Source organism: Helicoverpa zea, chromosome 19 (assembly GCF_022581195.2).
Source record: "Helicoverpa zea isolate HzStark_Cry1AcR chromosome 19, ilHelZeax1.1, whole genome shotgun sequence".
NCBI lineage: Eukaryota > Metazoa > Arthropoda > Insecta > Lepidoptera > Noctuidae > Helicoverpa > Helicoverpa zea.
The window spans coordinates 1,979,136-1,997,297 of record NC_061470.1 but is presented as its reverse complement, the minus strand read 5'-3'; the positions used below and the strand labels follow the sequence as shown (position 1 = coordinate 1,997,297).

Genomic DNA, 18,162 nt, shown 5'->3' with positions numbered 1-18,162 from the left:
GTTTCTAGTTCTAGCTCTACTCGTTAATCGTTGACGGTGAGACAAGTGCCTTACCACACGGTGATACATTGGTGTTGCCATAATTAGTTAATTACGCCACTATATTTAAATATTAGTTTTATACTGCGGTATCACCCGCGTCCTGTGGAAACTACTTCCCGTATCCGGATAGAAAATATAGATCTAACAATATCATCACGAGTCAGACAAAATTTTCTTAACATATTGTAGGTATTAAAAAAAACAAACGAAGCTTATTCAAATCGTTTTTTAATAGAAATCAATCAACGTTTTATAAATAGTAACCTAGTATACAATATCATATCAAAAAATCACAGACTGGTGAAGAAATGGCAGCTTAGTGTAATATCATACAAGACACATCTGAAAGAAAAACAATATTGTTATTAACCACAAATTTTACCATTAACAAAATCTCACGTGGCTCAGTAACAAGGTTAATGCTTGACGAGGTTGGTGAGGGGGATGGTTGACCATTGTTTATAGGTGTTTCCTGTTTTGGGAGGCACGTGAAACTATAAAAATTAACAACTCAACTTTGAAAAAAAAAAACTATGAAGAAGACTGGAGAACAGAACTTTGGAGAGAAAACCCGGTCCGAACATAACTAGGTTTAAGAGGACGAATTGGAATTTTTGGCGCCAAGGATGTCAATTTTTCTCAGTAAATACAAAACGGATCAAAATACAACTTGGTTACCTGAAAGTTCATGATATAAGCCTTATTTTGTTAGTTGTAGAAACATGATTAGGTAACTTTTATAACAGAGAAAAATATATCAAACATACCTCTTTTTAAAAAGAGATTCACATATTATGGGCAAACGGGACCGATTTAAGCCTCTTAACTTTTTTAGTAGTTGAGTATATACATACTCTTTAAAATGGTAGTAGGAATTTTTATTAAATTATCATTTCTAAATATTAAAATTACAAAACCATTTTGTCGCTTACGACTTTTAGTTATAAGCTAGCGCGCGTATTGTTATCCTCGCCCCGCTCAGACGCTCCGACCCCTTTTGGCGCCTTAGATGCGCGTGCCGGTTATGGAATTATTGTTGACCACTTCCTCGCCTTAAGAGGACAGGTTATCATTTGAACATCTTTAGCAATCGTTTTGTGCAGAAGCGAGAAAGTCTGACAACCATTCTTACCAATGAATATCTGTTAGTCCGGGTTAAGGAGGTAGTAAGGAGGAGCATAAGCAGTAGTTTTGTAAAACATTGGTTCTCAGATGCATCTGGTAAGACTGGAAACTGACCCCAACATAGTTGAAAAAGGCTCGAGAGATGATGATTGAAGGAAAATTCTAAAAGTAGGTAAGTAAGGAAACCTTGAAAGTCTCATGGCGCATCCACACATGCCGCCGGGTTTCAGACCGCCTTGCCGCTGAATGCAGGCCGCCGGCTTTACCGGCGGTTGCCGGCGGTAAAGCAACAACAATACCACTCCGTACCGCCGGCGTACTCCGTGCCGCCGGGCATGTGTGGATGCGCCATAAAATCAGCAATCCTCTCGCGCACGTGGTGTTTAGCGCTTATTCCTTCTCTCTATGAGAAGAGGCCTTTTTTCCGATGGGAATTTTTCGAATGACTTCTATGGGTGTATCCTATTCCGTCGTAGGCCTTTTATGTACCAGGGCCGCGTTAGCTCTTTCGAACAATCCTGCAGCCCCGACAGACCTGGGTCCAGTTGGGCCCCGCTGGGGATGAGAAGAGGTCTGTGCCCTGCATTGGGACAGTATAAAGGCTAGGCAGATGATTATATGGTGCTCACCTAAGGTTCAGGTGACGGCCGGGACCTGCTGTTGGTTCTGTATGCTGAAGAAGTCCGTCACCTTGCTCTGGCACTGAATCTCTTCTTTGTGCACCAGCGGGCACGGGAAGTATTTCTGTGAGAACAAATTATGATTATTATTCAAGCAAAGCAATATAGATTACAAAGAGAAGGAACTGAAGACCTATTTGAATAAATGGTTTTTCTTTGTTTGCTTTTGCTTATACAATACATACTAGCTGTTCCACGCGGTTACACTCACGCCCCGGGGAAACTTCTTCCTGTACCCGGATAAAACATAGCTCTTGTTCAGCGCGGACTATGTAGCTTCGTAACAGTGAAAGAATGATTCAAATCGGTTCAGGGGCCCGATTCTCCTAATTTTACTTAAACAACATACGATTCACGTTCGACTCGATTCGACTGATATCCAATCCCGACTCAATTACGATTGAAACGTATGTGGCATTCCGCAATTTTTTCTTTGAAATAAACGTTTTTATCCTTTTCTGTCATTCAATAATGAATCATTTTGTCTGCAAATGATTTACGATTGCAAAATAATTGTACAGCAAACTACCGTATTGACCAAAATCACCAAAATAGCAGACCAATCGCACACCAATCAAATGTCAATCGAATACGATTGGTCTTTTATTAGTAGCAGAATGCCTGATATGGTTAAAACTGCTATTGCGATCGTATTGCGATTCGATTTCTATTCGATTTTGACATTATTAACTTAGGAGAATCGGGCCCCAGTAGTTCTGAGCCCATTCCTTTGAAGAAACTAACAATCAAATCCTTCGTCTTATATATTAGTATACCAGAGACCCGCCCCGGCTTCGCACGGGATAACAGTTCATATAACAAACATTAATCTTATTAAAAAAAAACGGCATGTAAATCGGATGCGCAGTTTTGAAGATTTAAGCTTACATGGGGATGTAGGGACAACGGAACAGAGCAAGCGACTTTGTTTTATACTATGTAGCGATAGTGATATATAAGTATAGATAATATAGTGTTAGCTGCCAGTGGTTACATAAAGGGCAGCAGAGACGAGCGACCATCGACACCCCACCATTCAGTCGTGTATCTCTGCTTGGAGGATTCCATTTTCGAACGTCATTGTGACAAGACGTGTTATAGTTTGACGGTGATACGATTTTGCCGCGCTTTTGAATACTTTTGTTCAATCGTAGTTGATTTTCATGTTAAAACTATTTCTTGTTATTTCCTTGTTAAATAAACCTGCTTCTGGTTCTTAAAATCAGAAGTGGGATAGTCTCACTCCCACTATAAAGTTTTTGATTTCAGTTTAGATTCATTGGCACTTTTACTAAGTACGACGCGGTGTAAGGAAACCCGCCGACCAAAGTTTTTGCTGTTCTATTTTAATTTTGTAATGGATTGCAGTGCGCTGCATAGATTGGTATATTCAAGATGCTATGCAGGCAGCGTAAGTGGTACCAATAAATATGTTGGTTGGTTTACTTGTTGTGGAACAAAAATAATACGGAAGGTCTATCGTATTCTGAAAAGTTAAATGACATCAATGCCCAAATAACTGGAAGAATACATTGATGGAGGATAGCATTAATGTGGACTGCATAAATTCTATTATTGGAAAAATCTCAAAGGAACATTGGTTTAATTTATTTTTATGGAAATAACAGGTCTGGTAACTTATTGGTAAACAAAATTGATTGAACAAAGTCACATGATAAATTATTAATCAAAATGTTTGTGTTATAACCGAATTAACGATTGTTGATTTTGTTTTCATGTGTATAAGTCGAGAAGTTATGATGCTTCCGATTTATAGCGCAAGCAATGTCTATTGCTTGAGTTTGGTACACTGATGCTGTTGGGACTGTTGTGTGCTTCGGGTGGAATGAGTTTCTGCTTATTTGTTGCTCTGGTGTCTGTGAACAACATGGCCTGCTCCCACTATGCTCGAGATATTATGAGAGGTATCCTGTAATGTACTTGTATGTAAATGGTGAGATAAATCCAGTTTTATTTAGCCTTTAGGTCATACATGACTTATAATCCATCTTGGTGGCTTATTGGTTAAAAACATACTGAAAGTGTATGAGAACTTGAGTTAGATTCTCAGGTGCCACCGCTAATGACCAACGGGTTGATTTTTAATACAAAACTTAGATAAATGTTTTAAAGCTTGAACAAAGTGTTATACAAGCTGAAATAATAATGTGCATCTTTTGTTTGCATTTGAAATGTTTTTGTCTCATGAAATTGAATAACTAACAGGCTTATTATGTTAATGAGCTCAGTAATGTTTATTTCTAATCTTTCTGCTTAAGAGTTTCAACAAGTACACAGAAATATAAAAGTTTACAGCTGTTGAGATATAACTGCACACTGTTTTGATATTGACTTACTCAATTTGTTTACACCAAAGTGGAATAGTTCATATTGTGCATCAGCCTCTAGATTTGTTAGTTTGAATTATTTATCTGTTTCTACTTTTGATTCTATTGAGTTGTGCAGTATCTATGATGGATATCAGGGTGACCTGGAAAAGACCCATTGGCCAGTCTGATGGCATTGAGGTGACTGAAAAGAGACTTGTGTAAACTCTGTGGTACAGTTGGTGTTATTCCGCTGTAGTTGTGGCCTTCGAAGGCCTGTAGAGCTCAAGAAAGGGATACAACCAATATCTAAGATCCCAATGGAAGGCAATGGCGTAATTTGCATTTTATAAATTGAAAGTCTGTTTACCGACCTTGGTTATTATTTATTTTTACTGATTATGTAATTTGGGTGCATTAATTGGTGATGTCAACTAAAGTTCAAATCTGTAACATGACAATGCATGAGAGTCTTTCGATTGAATGTTTGTTTGCTTTAGCCAGATGCTTGCTTGCTTGTCTTTTGACTACAGGTATTGAGGATAAGCCTAAGCCAGAAAACACTATGAGATCACTATTGTGAGAACTATGCAAGGTGATGGTGTAAGCGCTGCAGGTTTTGTGCCAATTGACATACTACAAGTGCTGTGACACTTCAAGCGCCTCGGGTGCTGTGCTGCTGCACGAGCTTTGCATGCTGTATAGGGTGCCAACTGCCAGTATCTCGTTTGGCATACTCCAGTAATGATAGCCAGTGTATGGTAGACCTGGTATATCATGCATTGAGGTCAGGTGATCTGTTCTATTTTTCATATGGCTTTTTGATTCCCAATTTGGAAGTTATTATGCTCTTAGCTCTATTAAGAGGAAAAATGTGTTCTAATGTACCAGTCATTGGTATTGTCACTCATGAGTATATTGTGTAGTAAAAGATGAAATGAAGTTAACTTATTACTACAAGTACACGTAATTTACCAAAACGTAATGATGGTTGTGTTTTGAGTGTTGCTGACACATGATTAGTGCTGATGCTTTTTCTGAGACATAGTTTTCCAAAGCTGAGTTTGTTTGTCAAGGTTATGCCTCGAATTTATTTCTTTAAAAGCGAAAAGCTTTCCAGATTTTGAAGGTCAGAAGTGGCCGAGCAAAATGTATGTCGTGAGTGCTTGTTCACAGAGTTGTACACGAAAATATGTAACGGCGGTGTCGCAGCAAACCGGCGCTGTTGTACCGGTGCGGCTGGTCTTAGCATCAGCGCCGCTGTGTGGGTGCTGCTGGTAGTAGCACGAGCGCTGCTGGTCGCGGCACGAGCGCTGCTGAGCTGGTGCTGCTGGTCGCGGCACGAGCGCTGCTGAGCTGGTGCTGCTGGTCGCGGCACGAGCGCTGCTGAGCTGGTGCTGCTGGTCGCGGCACGAGCGCTGCTGAGCTGGTGCTGCTGGTCGCGGAACGAGCGCTGCTGAGCTGGTGCTGCTGGTCGCGGCACGAGCGCTGCTGAGCTGGTGCTGCTGGTCGCGGCACGAGCGCTGCTGAGCTGGTGCTGCTGGTCGCGGCACGAGCGCTGCTGAGCTGGTGCTGCTGGTCGCGGCACGAGCGCTGCTGAGCTGGTGCTGCTGGTCGCGGCACGAGCGCTGCTGAGCTGGTGCTGCTGGTCGCGGCACGAGCGCTGCTGAGCTGGTGCTGCTGGTCGCGGCACGAGCGCTGCTGAGCTGGTGCTGCTGGTCGCGGCACGAGCGCTGCTGAGCTGGTGCTGCTGGTCGCGGCACGAGCGCTGCTGAGCTGGTGCTGCTGGTCGCGGCACGAGCGCTGCTGAGCTGGTGCTGCTGGTCGCGGCACGAGGGTTGCTGTGCCGGTGCTGCTGGCAGATTGCTGTCGTAGCTTGCCATGATGACGTCAATGTGGAATTGAAAGAAGACGACTCTGGTGGTGGAGTTGCTGCCGAGTCGAGTGGACGCTGTGGTCTGCTCAGCCTTATTGAAAGTTGAGAGCACGCTAGTGGTGCTGATGTGTTGGGCCACTGATTGAGGTGGTATTGTTGCAATAATCCATGTTGGATTATATATCACGTTGTTTCACTGATTCTGTCATTCATGATGCACTGAATTTTATCTATATTCGTGTAAAGTCTGAAGTATTTGTTCTTAATAACATTTTTCTATAGACCTTTGCCCGGGGGCGCTTGAGTGCACGCTTGCGCCCACGGTATAACTAACAAGTAAAAGTGAATTCTATTCCTTCTTACATTTTTCTTATATGATATATGCTTCAGCCTTATACACGGTACCAAGTTAATAATAACATGATTGATATTGAATAATTTACATGATTTCTTTATATGTTGTATGTGTGTACGTGTATGAGTAAACACTGGGAGGTATGCAAACTTTGGAGCCTATGCCTACAGTGTGGAAGCCTTATACACGGTACCAAGTTAAAAATTACATGATTGATATTGAATAATTTACATGATTTCTTTATATGTTGTATGTGTGTACGTGTATGAGTCACTGGGAGGTATGCAAACTTTGGAGCCTATGCCTACGGTGCGGAAACCTTGCGCGGTATGCAAACTTTTGAGCCTATGCCGGCGAGTCACTGGGAGGTATGCAAACTTTTGGAGCCTATGCCTACGGTGCGGAAACCTTGCGCGGTATGCAAACTTTTGAGCCTATGCCGGCGAGTCACTGGGAGGTATGCAAACTTTGGAGCCTATGCCTACGGTGCGGAAACCTTTCGCGGTATGCAAACTTTTGAGCCTATGCCGGCGAGTCACTGGGAGGTATGCAAACTTTGGAGCCTATGCCTACGGTGCGGAAACCTTGCGCGGTATGCAAACTTTTGAGCCTATGCCGGCGAGTCACTGGGAGGTATGCAAACTTTGGAGCCTATGCCTACGGTGCGGAAACCTTGCGCGGTATGCAAACTTTTGAGCCTATGCCGGCGAGTCACTGGGAGGTATGCAAACTTTGGAGCCTATGCCTACGGTGCGGAAACCTTGCGCGGTATGCAAACTTTTGAGCCTATGCCGGCGAGTCACTGGGAGGTATGCAAACTTTTGGAGCCTATGCCTACAGTGCGGAAATCTTATGCGATATACAAACTTTTGAGCTTATGTCGGCGAGTCACTGGGTGGTATACCAGTGTTTTGTTATTTATTTTGAACCAATTATTTGATTTAAAGTTGATGTTATTTATTTTCGAGTCACTGGGTGGTATACCAGTGTTTTGTTATTTATTTTCGAGTCGCTGGGTGGTATACAGGTGTTTTGTTATTTATTTTGAACCAATTATTTGATTTAAAGTTGATGTTATTAATTTTCGAGTCGCTGGGTGGTATACAGGTGTTTTGTTATTTATTTTGAATCAATTATTTGATTTAAAGTTGATGTTATTTATTTTCGAGTCGCTGGGTGGTATACCAGTGTTCTGTTATTAATTTTGTACCTGTTATTTGATTTAAAGTTGATGTTATTTATTTTTCATTGTTTAAATGAATTAGTTCTTTGTTTGAGGTTTGTAATACCTCGAATAATGTTTATTCTGAAAGTTTCATGTGTCTAGAAAAACGATGACGACCACGTTAACCAATCGAGATTCAATTATGACGAAATTGAGCCAGGTCCAACTCGCTTATTGAATGTGCAGGTGTTCCGAGACACAACCAGGCTCAGCCAGATCCTGCCGAGGACGTCAGGGTGTCAGGAGAGGCCGTGTTAGCTGCCAGTGGTTACATAAAGGGCAGCAGAGACGAGCGACCATCGACACCCCACCATTCAGTCGTGTATCTCTGCTTGGAGGATTCCATTTTCGAACGTCATTGTGACAAGACGTGTTATAGTTTGACGGTGATACGATTTTGCCGCGCTTTTGAATACTTTTGTTCAATCGTAGTTGATTTTCATGTTAAAACTATTTCTTGTTATTTCCTTGTTAAATAAACCTGCTTCTGGTTCTTAAAAATAGCTTATATATAGGATATCTGACCTGCACAGCCCGTACTCCGCCGGAGATGTCGACGGTGGGCACGACCTGCTTGGGCTTCAGGAACTTCACGAACCGGATCAGCTCCGAGAAACTCGAGTGCTCGCTGTATGGAATACCTGGGAATTTAAGGGAAAATAACACTTATGATGTGGGAAATAGAGTACATTTTAGTGTGGTTTCATAGCTGTTTATTGGAGTACTTTTACTATTGACGTCTATTTATAAGTTGTATTTTTTTGAAAGAAAGAAGATAGAAGAAACATTTATTTGCACAGAATATGAGTAGGTATACAAATTCTAACAAATTAAATAATTAGCAAATAATATTTTTTCTTTTTTACGTGTTTCAGAAGTTTGAAATAAGTAAAAAATAAGTTTAGGTTGGCAATACAAAGGACAGCTAGAAGCAGTCAAACGCTACAGCTTCAAGCTGTGGACTGCACAGTGAACTGCAGAGTTCTATGGACGCACATACCAAGCTCTCCGTGACGCTCCAAGCGGTCCGTGTATTGCGCGCCTTATTTACCCAAAAATCCTTTATTTGTTCACATTTTCACATGTCATTTTCCCTTTCTGTTTAAGCGATATTTTTCTTCTCATTCAGTTTTTTTCGATAAATATGAAAACTATGTGCGAATGCTAAATATATGTTTATGATATTACCATGTATGGTGACCATGTCCCGCTCGACGCTAGTGGACTTGCCGTTCTCCCAGCCGCTCGGCTTGAACGCCACGATCTCGCTGAACGCTCCCTTCAGGCTGTCCAGGTAACTGCGCAGCTTCTGTACCAATATATAAGAATATCTGTAATATATTATACATTTGTACCTGTGGTATGTTATTAGACCTTTATTTTCAGGCAACTTTTGCCTATATATATATCTTAAAATAACATACATATTGCACCCCTGGTCACTGTCAGTTTTGCAAAAAAATACAAAAATGAGGTAAATGTCAAATAATATTAGAAATCCTAAAGCACCCCTTTACTTGGTGCCACAAAATTACATTTGTAGAACGCAAAAGTTGTCGTTATAGATCATCTCATATATTATTGTATTATACATGAGATGAACAATTCGTATAGTGTTCATCTCATTGTTGTAGTAGGTGTCAAAGTGCTTTTAGTGAAAAACTACATAACATAACATTTTTGCACAAGTGACAGAGTCGCATCGGGGGTGCGATATATTATAAACAAAATCTTGTTAGTAGTTATAACTTAAAGCTATGTTATAACACTTTAGCTACTTAAGACTTAGCACTACGTCACTGTGCGGTCGTATGTTACTTGTCCGCGGAAGCGACGGGGCACCCCCTCCTGCGGCCAGAAGCTCTCGTCCAATACGAGCTATATGCTATGCTATGCTGCGCTATGCTGTGCTGCAGTACCTCGTGCGTGAGGTCCCGCATGGGCACGACGTGCAGCTGGCAGGAGTGCGGCGGCGCGTGGCTGAAGCTGCGGCCCTCCACGGCCTGCAGCACGCGGTCCTTCTCCGGGCACGCCCACACCGAGCAGCCCACGCGCCGCGACATGCCCAGGAAGAACTTCTCCTTGCCTGGGGAAGTTGAGAATATTATCAACATTTAGGATAACACTACACAGGCGGTACTCTCACCGCGGGAATCGGACTCCCACGGGCAAACCGCCGATGTAATACGGCCCAAAGTCTCAAAATAAACGCCGGAACTGGCCGGAAGCGATCATCGGGAAAGTTCGTGCGAAAAATTAAAATTTTGATTTTTGACACTGAAAACGAAAAAATCACTACGAAAACCGATGGTAAAATGAACAAAGTTAGAATTTTACATATTTTTTTATCTTGTATGGAGAGAGAGTCAGACCTCAGGTAATCTGTAGGAAACAACTTGCAACATTATTCTGAAAAAAACCAGATGATGATCAGAGCTGACTCACCAATAGTATAAGTCCCGCACACGATGAGTACCGAGGAGAACTTCTTGCCGACCTTCTCTAGCGCCACTTTCTTCTGCCGCAATATATACAGTGCCATCTCGAGACTCTGCTCTTGTGTGGGGAAGTCGTAGCGAGGGTTGCAATATCTAGCGAGAAAATAATGAATTCACAGTTGAATGTAATGTAGAACAACTACTGCTTGAGTTTAATTCTCTGGTAAATCTTTACTTGTAGTATAAAGGTGAATCAAGAAAAAAATAATTTCAAAAACTATTCGACAAACATCAAAAATTAATTGGAGCGTTAGATAGCCCATTTAAGCCACACATCAGTGCTTGTAGATCCTTTATCGAGAATGGCTGCGGTCCCTCAGGACTCTGGTATCTGGTATTGGATATAAATCTTTTTCATCTCAATTTTTTAAACTACTTATATTCTAAATGCGAAAGTCCGTTTCTTTGCTACGCTTTCATGAAACTTTGTGTACACATATTCTTAGTGGTACTAGAATGAACTTATGATACTTTTTACCAACACACCAAGCGGGCGGAAGCTAGTTTATTATATTATTTAAATATTTTATAATTTATGTGCACTGTAAAAAATTCAATTCAAACGTGTACAAAGGTTCTGCTAATTTCTAAAGAAAATTCTGCCAGCGCAGCAGAAAGGAGATGCGTTGTTGAAAAATACCTATAGACTAGTGTGCGAGGTTAAAAAGAAAAATTCTTCCCTAGTAAACTCACGTGGTATCCAAATAGATGGTGTGTATGTATTTGTTCCAGAAGACTGGGTAGGACTCCATGATGGGCGAAGCTCGGAAGTCGCCCGTGTGTAGCAACGTCTTGCCGTTGGGTAGCGTGAACACCAGCATTATCGCGCCGGGACAACTACAGGGAAAAAGCAGTGTTTTATGGCAAACCTGTCAGAATCGACAGCTGCGAAGAGTTCTATGCTTAGAATAATTTCAATGAAGTCATATGAAACCAGTCGTTATGGGTAGTCAGAAGCCAGTAAGTCTGACACCAGTTTAACCAAGGGGTATTGGGTTGCCCGGGTAACTGAGTTGAGGAGGTCAGATAGGCAGTCGCTTCTTGTAAAGCACTGGTACTCAGCTGAATCCGGTTAGACTGGAAGCCGACCCCAACATATTTGGGAAAAAGGCTCGGAGGATGATATGAAACCTCTCACACTTGAGTGTGTCGAGTTGGTCGAATTTCGAAGAATCACAAATATACCTTTTGACAGATTAGATAGATACCGATTTATCGCCGGGGTCGATTGCAAATACATAGCAAGTAAATATTTGATTTGATTCTGTCAGGTGGGTCCATAAGTCGGAAATCGACAAAAAGATCATTTTGAAGAAATTCAACAGAATCGAAAGGATTTGATTTCTCTTGTATAAACAGAACGCGTAATTTCAAATGATTTAGTATTTCAATCTAAAAGTTTTAGACTGGTAAATGGTAGATAAGTAGCTCTTATTATTACAAAAAGCCTTACGGATTAAGTTTTAAGTTTTCGAAAGATTCCGTTTAAAAATCTTAGAATTATTAGACTGGTATACAAAAGGCTCTTATTACAAAGCCTTATGGGTTGTTAAGTTTTGAGTTATCGAAGCTATAATATAAGACTTACTGATTAGCCTCGACAGCTGTGACTTCGACGCCGTCAATGCGAATGGTCTCGTCTATCTTAATTATGTGGATGCACTTGGGACTCACGCCCAGCCGCGATATGCAAAGGTCAGCTGCAAGAAAACATGAAAATTCATAAAGAAGTGTCGTAGATTCTTTCTGTATTGAAAGTTTGTGTATAAATGAGTGAAAAGGCTGAATTAAGAGAAGTTTTTAATCAAATTTAAAATGGGATCATCTTAGACAACATTATTTGGAGTATCAAAAATTTTGATAAACATCGTATGTTAGTCCCATTGGAAACGAATTCGTGGCAAAGTAACAGCCGCACGGGTAAACACGACGCCGTCACATCGTGTGCATTAGTTTTAAGAATATTTGTTATATATTTATAGTATGTTTAAGTTTTTTATAGGATATAGTATTGTATATGTTATGGACCATGTGATTAATTCGGGCATTATTTATAATGCCCGAGCATTATGAATAATGTCTAGCTTTATCGGGCCAAGTGATTAATAACTATCTTAACTTCATTATTTATCACATTGTTCGGGCATTATTATATTGCGACATGATAGTTGGGCAATTTGATAATAAAGCTATATTTTATGCGGTGCGAGGGTGGCAGTTGTTCTAATAAATAAATCCTGTTACTTGCTACATATTTTATGATTATTATTTTAAATTATATGTTCTATTTTAATGGGAAATTATAAGTCTAGCCATAAAATTATTAATTGGACAATTGTCATCTAATTTACTAACTCGGCCTCGTTTTTCTTGATTCAATTTAATTTGGATTCAAAACATTGTATTAAAAACTGAACTTAGTGACGAAAACGAATCGCTGCAAAACCGACTCCACGTAGTCTTGTCTACCCTACCCCTAGAGTGCAATTCAAAACCGTGTAGGCACGGAGGGGCGAGGCGGCCTGCGAGCTGAGGCGCAGGTAGTTGAAGCGCTCGCCGCCGCGGCTGAGGCTGGCCGGCAGGGCCGGCCAGCAAGCCGAAGCTGCGGTGGTGAGCGTGAAAACCATCTGCGACGATAAGCTCGCATGGGACCGCCGGAGCCCCGTAGCGCCGGAGCCGTGACAGAAGCCATGCTTGCTGCATGTTGCATGCTTAGGTACTTCTATGCTCTGTCAATTGATATGGGATGTGTTATATTTAGTTTATTTTAAGTTAAATGTCAATAACAATAAAAAAAATGAAATTAAATATGTTTGTATTACTTTGCCCAAAAGGTCACGGGCAATATGTATAGTGCCCGGTCAATTTGATTGTTTGAATAATTATTATCAAATTGCACCCTCATATTGGGCATTATTCATAATGACCGGGCATTATGTATACTGCCCAATTTATCACTTGGTCCATAACATATATATTGATATGGATAATTTTATGTATTAGTTTATAAGTATTGTTATGAATGATATATATGTATTTGTATTTTTTATGGGCCCTAGTTGCCTGAAATAAAGAAATAAATAAATTAATAAGGTTCAGCAACCACCTAGATCGCATGGTTGAGTTTCCCGGATATCTGAGTTGTGGAGATCTGATAAGCAGTCGCTCAATGTAGAACATTCGTACTCAGCTAAACTTACAGGTTAAAGTTGAGGCCGAGGTTATTGAGAAAAGATTAGTTGATGATGATGGAAAAACACACATACAAAAGCCACTCACCAGTGATTTTCGAACAGAACAACAATTTATTGAAGCCCTTCTTCAGGCCCGAATAATGGTCCGAATGGAAATGCGTCAGGAAATAATGCTTCACGTTTGGTATTTCGCCGTAAGAAAACGCGTCCACGGCAAAATGTGTGCCTGCAACATAGTTTTGGATGCATCCCACTATACCGCAAGCTTTTGAAGTATAAAGAGAAATAAAAAAAAAGATTTTATTTTAAAGAAAAATATGATGTTCCCTATGTATATATATTGGTTTTTTTAAGTATCCGTCACCATTATCATGAAACTTTTCAATCTGAAGAAATATTTCCCATTCAGTTAGTAAAAACTCTAAGCTTGCGGTAGTTAGTTAAATCACAAACTTGGACCCATTCGCCAAATAAGAGCACATGCAGATGAAAACAAAGCCAGTTACCCAAAAACACAACAAAAAATCTGAGCCATACCTGCAACGATCTTGTGATGCGGTATATTCCTAGTCGAGACAGATCTCTTCGTGGACACAGACTTGGGGGGCAAACTGAAGTGAATGGACTCTACTGTCTTCCTCGGACTGTGGGAGCTAGGGCTGTCCTTGCCGCGGGGCGACGAGCAACACGTCTTGATGTCGGCCCTCGGCGACACATCCTGCCTCGGCGAGGGAACCCGAGTCGACCTGTTCGACGCATCATTGTCCACTCGGCTCCCCTTATACGGTGACTTACGACTTCTCTCGGCTTTAATGGCGTCCACAACACCCGAATTCCTACTCATGACCTCCTCATCACCATTTTTAATCACTCGAGGCTTCACGTCAGACACAGGATCAGCTAAGCTCCTACCTTCCGATACTTTCAGACTTAAAACATTAGTACGTTTAGGGAAAAAACTGTCTATAGGCTTCTGCTTCAGTCTTTCACGCACTTTTCCATTGTTTACGGTGAAACCAATCACTGAGTTTCTTTTACTATCGCTTTTAAATTTACTTTTGTCCAAAATTTTCCCTTGCACTAATTTGTAATTTGGTGGTTGAACGATGACATGGGAAATCTTCTCGATGGCACTTGTATTTAAAATTAGAACTTTGTTTTCTGCTGTCTCTGTGGATGACGCTTTTTTCTTTTTAATTTCCAAATTGACAGTGACGGCAGACCTCTTTAGTGAGTTGGGACTAAGAAGTTCGTTCATGTTTTCGTCGAGGTCTTCGCTTTCCGTGCTCGCTTTCGAACTACTCGAACCTTCGATGATTTCACAATCGACTTGCGTATTATCGTTATTATGTGAGAATAGTACCCTCTTAATGGCGCTTTTCTTGGAGTTTATGTCTACACTTTGGCAGTTATCGATGCCGAAGGACACTGAGATTGTGGGTTTCTCACTGAGGGCATTGTAAATGACTGTGACATCACTCTTGGTCTCAAACAGTGCATTTTGGTCTAATTCTGTGTTGGAAGACACGGATATCAAGCGAGAGCTTGTTTGACGAACGGGCGCTTTAACTAGTGGTGCTTCAACGACACTGAGGGAGCAGGAATCAAAATGATTCGCTTCGCTCTGAATATCGTCGATAGCTGAAAATCCTAAACTATCTTTATCTACAGCTGCTTTTACTTTGGTTGCGCTTTTGGTAAAAGTGCATTGAGAAATCAAGTTCTGTACATTTGGCGAGTTTTCCTTATTTAAGGGGTGTATCTGAAAATTTATAAAAAAATATATGTATAACTATTAATTAACTTTTGTGGTCGTTGGCACGTCGACGCCGGCGCCGCTATAATCTCATCGTTTCTCTAGTCATCTAGTGAGATGAGATATAACTTTTATATTTTGAAAGACAAATGTTTTTTTATATTAGACTCTTTTAAAAGTAATCTTGTAGCAAGTTTCCATCAGTCGGCCCAATTCCACCATATTTTAAATTGTTACCTAATGCTTGCAACAACGATTAGGCCAGAAGAAACATTTCTGTGCATCATAGTGCCACACACCGACAGGATCTAGCCATCATATGGACTTCAGAATTATGTCTACAGCTAGTCTATAGTAACTCATACTACTCACCCGTTTTTTCGGCTTAAGTTTCAATCCACTATTTCTTTTCAGCGACAGAGAAGATCGACTTACAATGGAATTCTGTAAACCAAATTATTTTTTTGAAAATATTTTATGTTCCCTTTTATTTATCCAACATAACAATAGATTAAGGTCTAATGGTTTTTATACTATGGTAAGGAAGCCAGAATCCTAGAATTTTTGCGGCTAAGGGTCTCCCCTCATTTATCGCGGAATCCGCTAGTGACGGTCAAAAACTCAGGTGGACTCGGCCTTTGTACAGCAGGCTATAGGCGATAAGTCGAGTAAATATAAGATAAGCCGATTCTGCGTGAATAAATGTGGGGAGACCCTAATGTGAGGACGCTTTGATTTACTGGTTTATGTACCAAGATCAGTAAAAAGGTTAGTCTATTGACAACTAAATATTATCCACATTGTAATAAAATAGAACCAAAAATCTTCCTAGCTACCAGCAACTGTAGATTCTTGTATTTTATTATATCAGCTACTTACACAAGAGTTTTTATTGAACAATGTAGTGGAACCAGCATCACCCAGAGCGTGCTGTGGTGAAAACTTCAAAACATGGGGTGCCATCCTACAATGATGGATAATATTATGGTCGCAGATTACGGCAACCATTTTATAAAACTTTTAAAATAAAATGCTGTGGAGGTTTTAGTCTATAGGCTATGATTCTATGTAAATTCTACGAGGTTTATCTTCTTGTTATTTTAGACTCATAAATTGTATTCCTACTATAGTTCGGCCATTCAGAGAATGCGTTCCTGACACGTCGCGATTGAACTGACGACGTAACTTTGCAATGGCGTTGCAGTTACGATAAAAATATTTTTGCTGGTTGTTTACCGTTTTAACAATTGAGGAGCATTAAAACAACATTATTATATCAATAATCAATGAATGTAGTTACGTCGTCAGTTCAATCGCGACGTGTCAGGAACGCATTCTCTGAATGGCCGAACTATAATATAATAAATGAGAAAGTAACTGTCTGTCTGTTACGCTTTCACGTGTAAACCACTGAACTGATTTTAATAAAATTTGGTACAGAGATAGAGTTGACCTTGAGAAAGAACATAAAATAGTTTTTATCCCGGACTTTTGAAGAATTGTGAAGCTGCGGTCGGAAGCTAGTAAGTAACATGTATGTTCCTAAATCAATCTTTAACCGCTGAATAAATGAGCTAATATTTGGTACATGGATACATTGAGGTCCAATTTTAACGTAAGATTTTTGTTTTTCAAATACCCACAACCCTATAGTTCTTTCAGCATGCAGGATTTAATGTGAATTCTAAATTCAAGTCTTATTTATCTTTACTATATTATTATAAGGAGGGAATGTTTATATAATTATTTATGGACTATGTAGGTTTTCAGGGAATAACATACCCACGCTTGATATCACATTAGATGTATGATATAGGATTGCATAGAGGACAAACAAACATACACTTATTTTACTTATAAACAATACTGATGAAATATCTATAATATAAAAATGAATCGCAAAATGTGTTGGTAAGGGCATAACTCAACAACGCCTGGACCAATTTGGCTAATTCTTTTTTTGTTGTGTTTGTTATTGTCAGGAGAAGGTTCTTATGAAAAAAAAAATAGGGTAAAGTAGAGAGAGTAGAGAAGTCAGTTGACGGGAGCGAAGCCGCGGGCAAAAGCTAGTTGCATAATAAATATTGTTTGTGACTTAACACATAAGTCAGATTTGAGTAATCAATCAAAATAGATTCAAAATTATGGGATTCCATCTTTTATACAAGACTTTTAATTCATAATTACATCATTCATAAAAAGCTCCTTTTTTACGCCTATTTTAAAATAGAGACATTAATTGTATGGAAGAGTATTTAACTCCAAAATATAATAAAAACCCTAAAATAAAATGCTGAACAATGATTACTTAGAGTGTAAATGAACACATTCACATATCGTAATTGTGTTTTTAAGATGTTAAAAAGTCATTTACCTGCGTTAAAGAAAAATCACCATCGAGTTTTCTCACTCCCCTTGGGTTTAGAAGCGAGGGCATATAATTGTTAATATCATCATCATTCATCTTCCATTTCAGTGTAAAACATTCAGATGGTACATATAATTGTTTTAAAAGACGATTATAATTGCAAAACACAAAATACTGTACGTGTTTTCGACTTTTAGAAATTAATGTTATGTTATAACAGTGTCATAATAATGACAGTAAATGACAAACAAACAAGCGAAAAACGTCAACTAGGGAAGGAGCGTTTTGTTTGGAAGTCTAATGTTTTTACCATTAACGAATTCGAGTTTTCGTTTTTTTAGTTTTCTACTTTCTACACAATGCAATAGTAACTACTTTGAATCAAAAATATGCAAGTTTGAGCGAGATGTATACTGCTAATGCATAAGAATATCATTCTATGGGCCTCGTGGCCTAGAGGCTTGATTAGAAGCAGTAATGGCAGTCGTTAAGTGTAAGTAATAAAAATCGCCTATATTGTAAAATGATTATAAAATAGACAAAACCGAGAAACTACGGAAACCACTAATATTGTCTATGAAAACAAACACACGTCAGTCTTGAAATCAGTACTGCCATAAATGATATTATTACTTCAAAGTTGGGTAATATGTTTATTTTTCCAGAATTTTCAGATACATTTTGAATAATAATGAAAATGTTCACGTATAACTTAC

General features: G+C 39.8%; 1 protein-coding gene across 2 annotated transcripts; it reads right to left on the bottom strand.

Annotated features, from left to right (window-relative positions):
- Nucleotides 1–253: 253 nt before the first annotated feature.
- On the bottom strand, nucleotides 254–17,700 carry LOC124639562 (DNA cross-link repair 1A protein-like). 2 transcript variants are annotated; one of them, XM_047176991.1, is made up of 12 exons: nucleotides 17,453–17,700; nucleotides 15,451–15,522; nucleotides 13,860–15,084; nucleotides 13,408–13,548; nucleotides 11,717–11,828; nucleotides 10,822–10,965; nucleotides 10,076–10,221; nucleotides 9,550–9,716; nucleotides 8,819–8,939; nucleotides 8,156–8,271; nucleotides 1,797–1,911; nucleotides 254–384 (listed from the first exon to the last, which is right to left on the bottom strand). In XM_047176991.1, exons 1-11 carry the CDS (start codon nucleotides 17,540–17,542, stop codon nucleotides 1,804–1,806), a joined length of 2,442 nt encoding a protein of 813 aa, XP_047032947.1. In that variant the 5' UTR covers nucleotides 17,543–17,700; the 3' UTR covers nucleotides 254–384; nucleotides 1,797–1,803. The 2 variants fall into 2 exon arrangements, with proteins under 2 accessions (XP_047032947.1, XP_047032946.1); XM_047176990.1 differs by lacking the exon at nucleotides 17,453–17,700 and adding an exon at nucleotides 15,958–16,056.
- Nucleotides 17,701–18,162: the final 462 nt, after the last annotated feature.

Coding starts and splice junctions, on each gene's coding strand:
- LOC124639562 (XM_047176991.1), bottom strand. CDS start 17,542: ATGAATGATGATGATATTAACAATTATATGCCCTCGCTTCTAAACCCA. Junction 13,549..13,859: donor GCATCACAAGATCGTTGCAG/GTATGGCTCAGA, acceptor ACTATGTTGCAG/GCACACATTTTGCCGTGGAC. Junction 8,272..8,818: donor GGACATGGTCACCATACATG/GTAATATCATAA, acceptor TTAAATTCCCAG/GTATTCCATACAGCGAGCAC.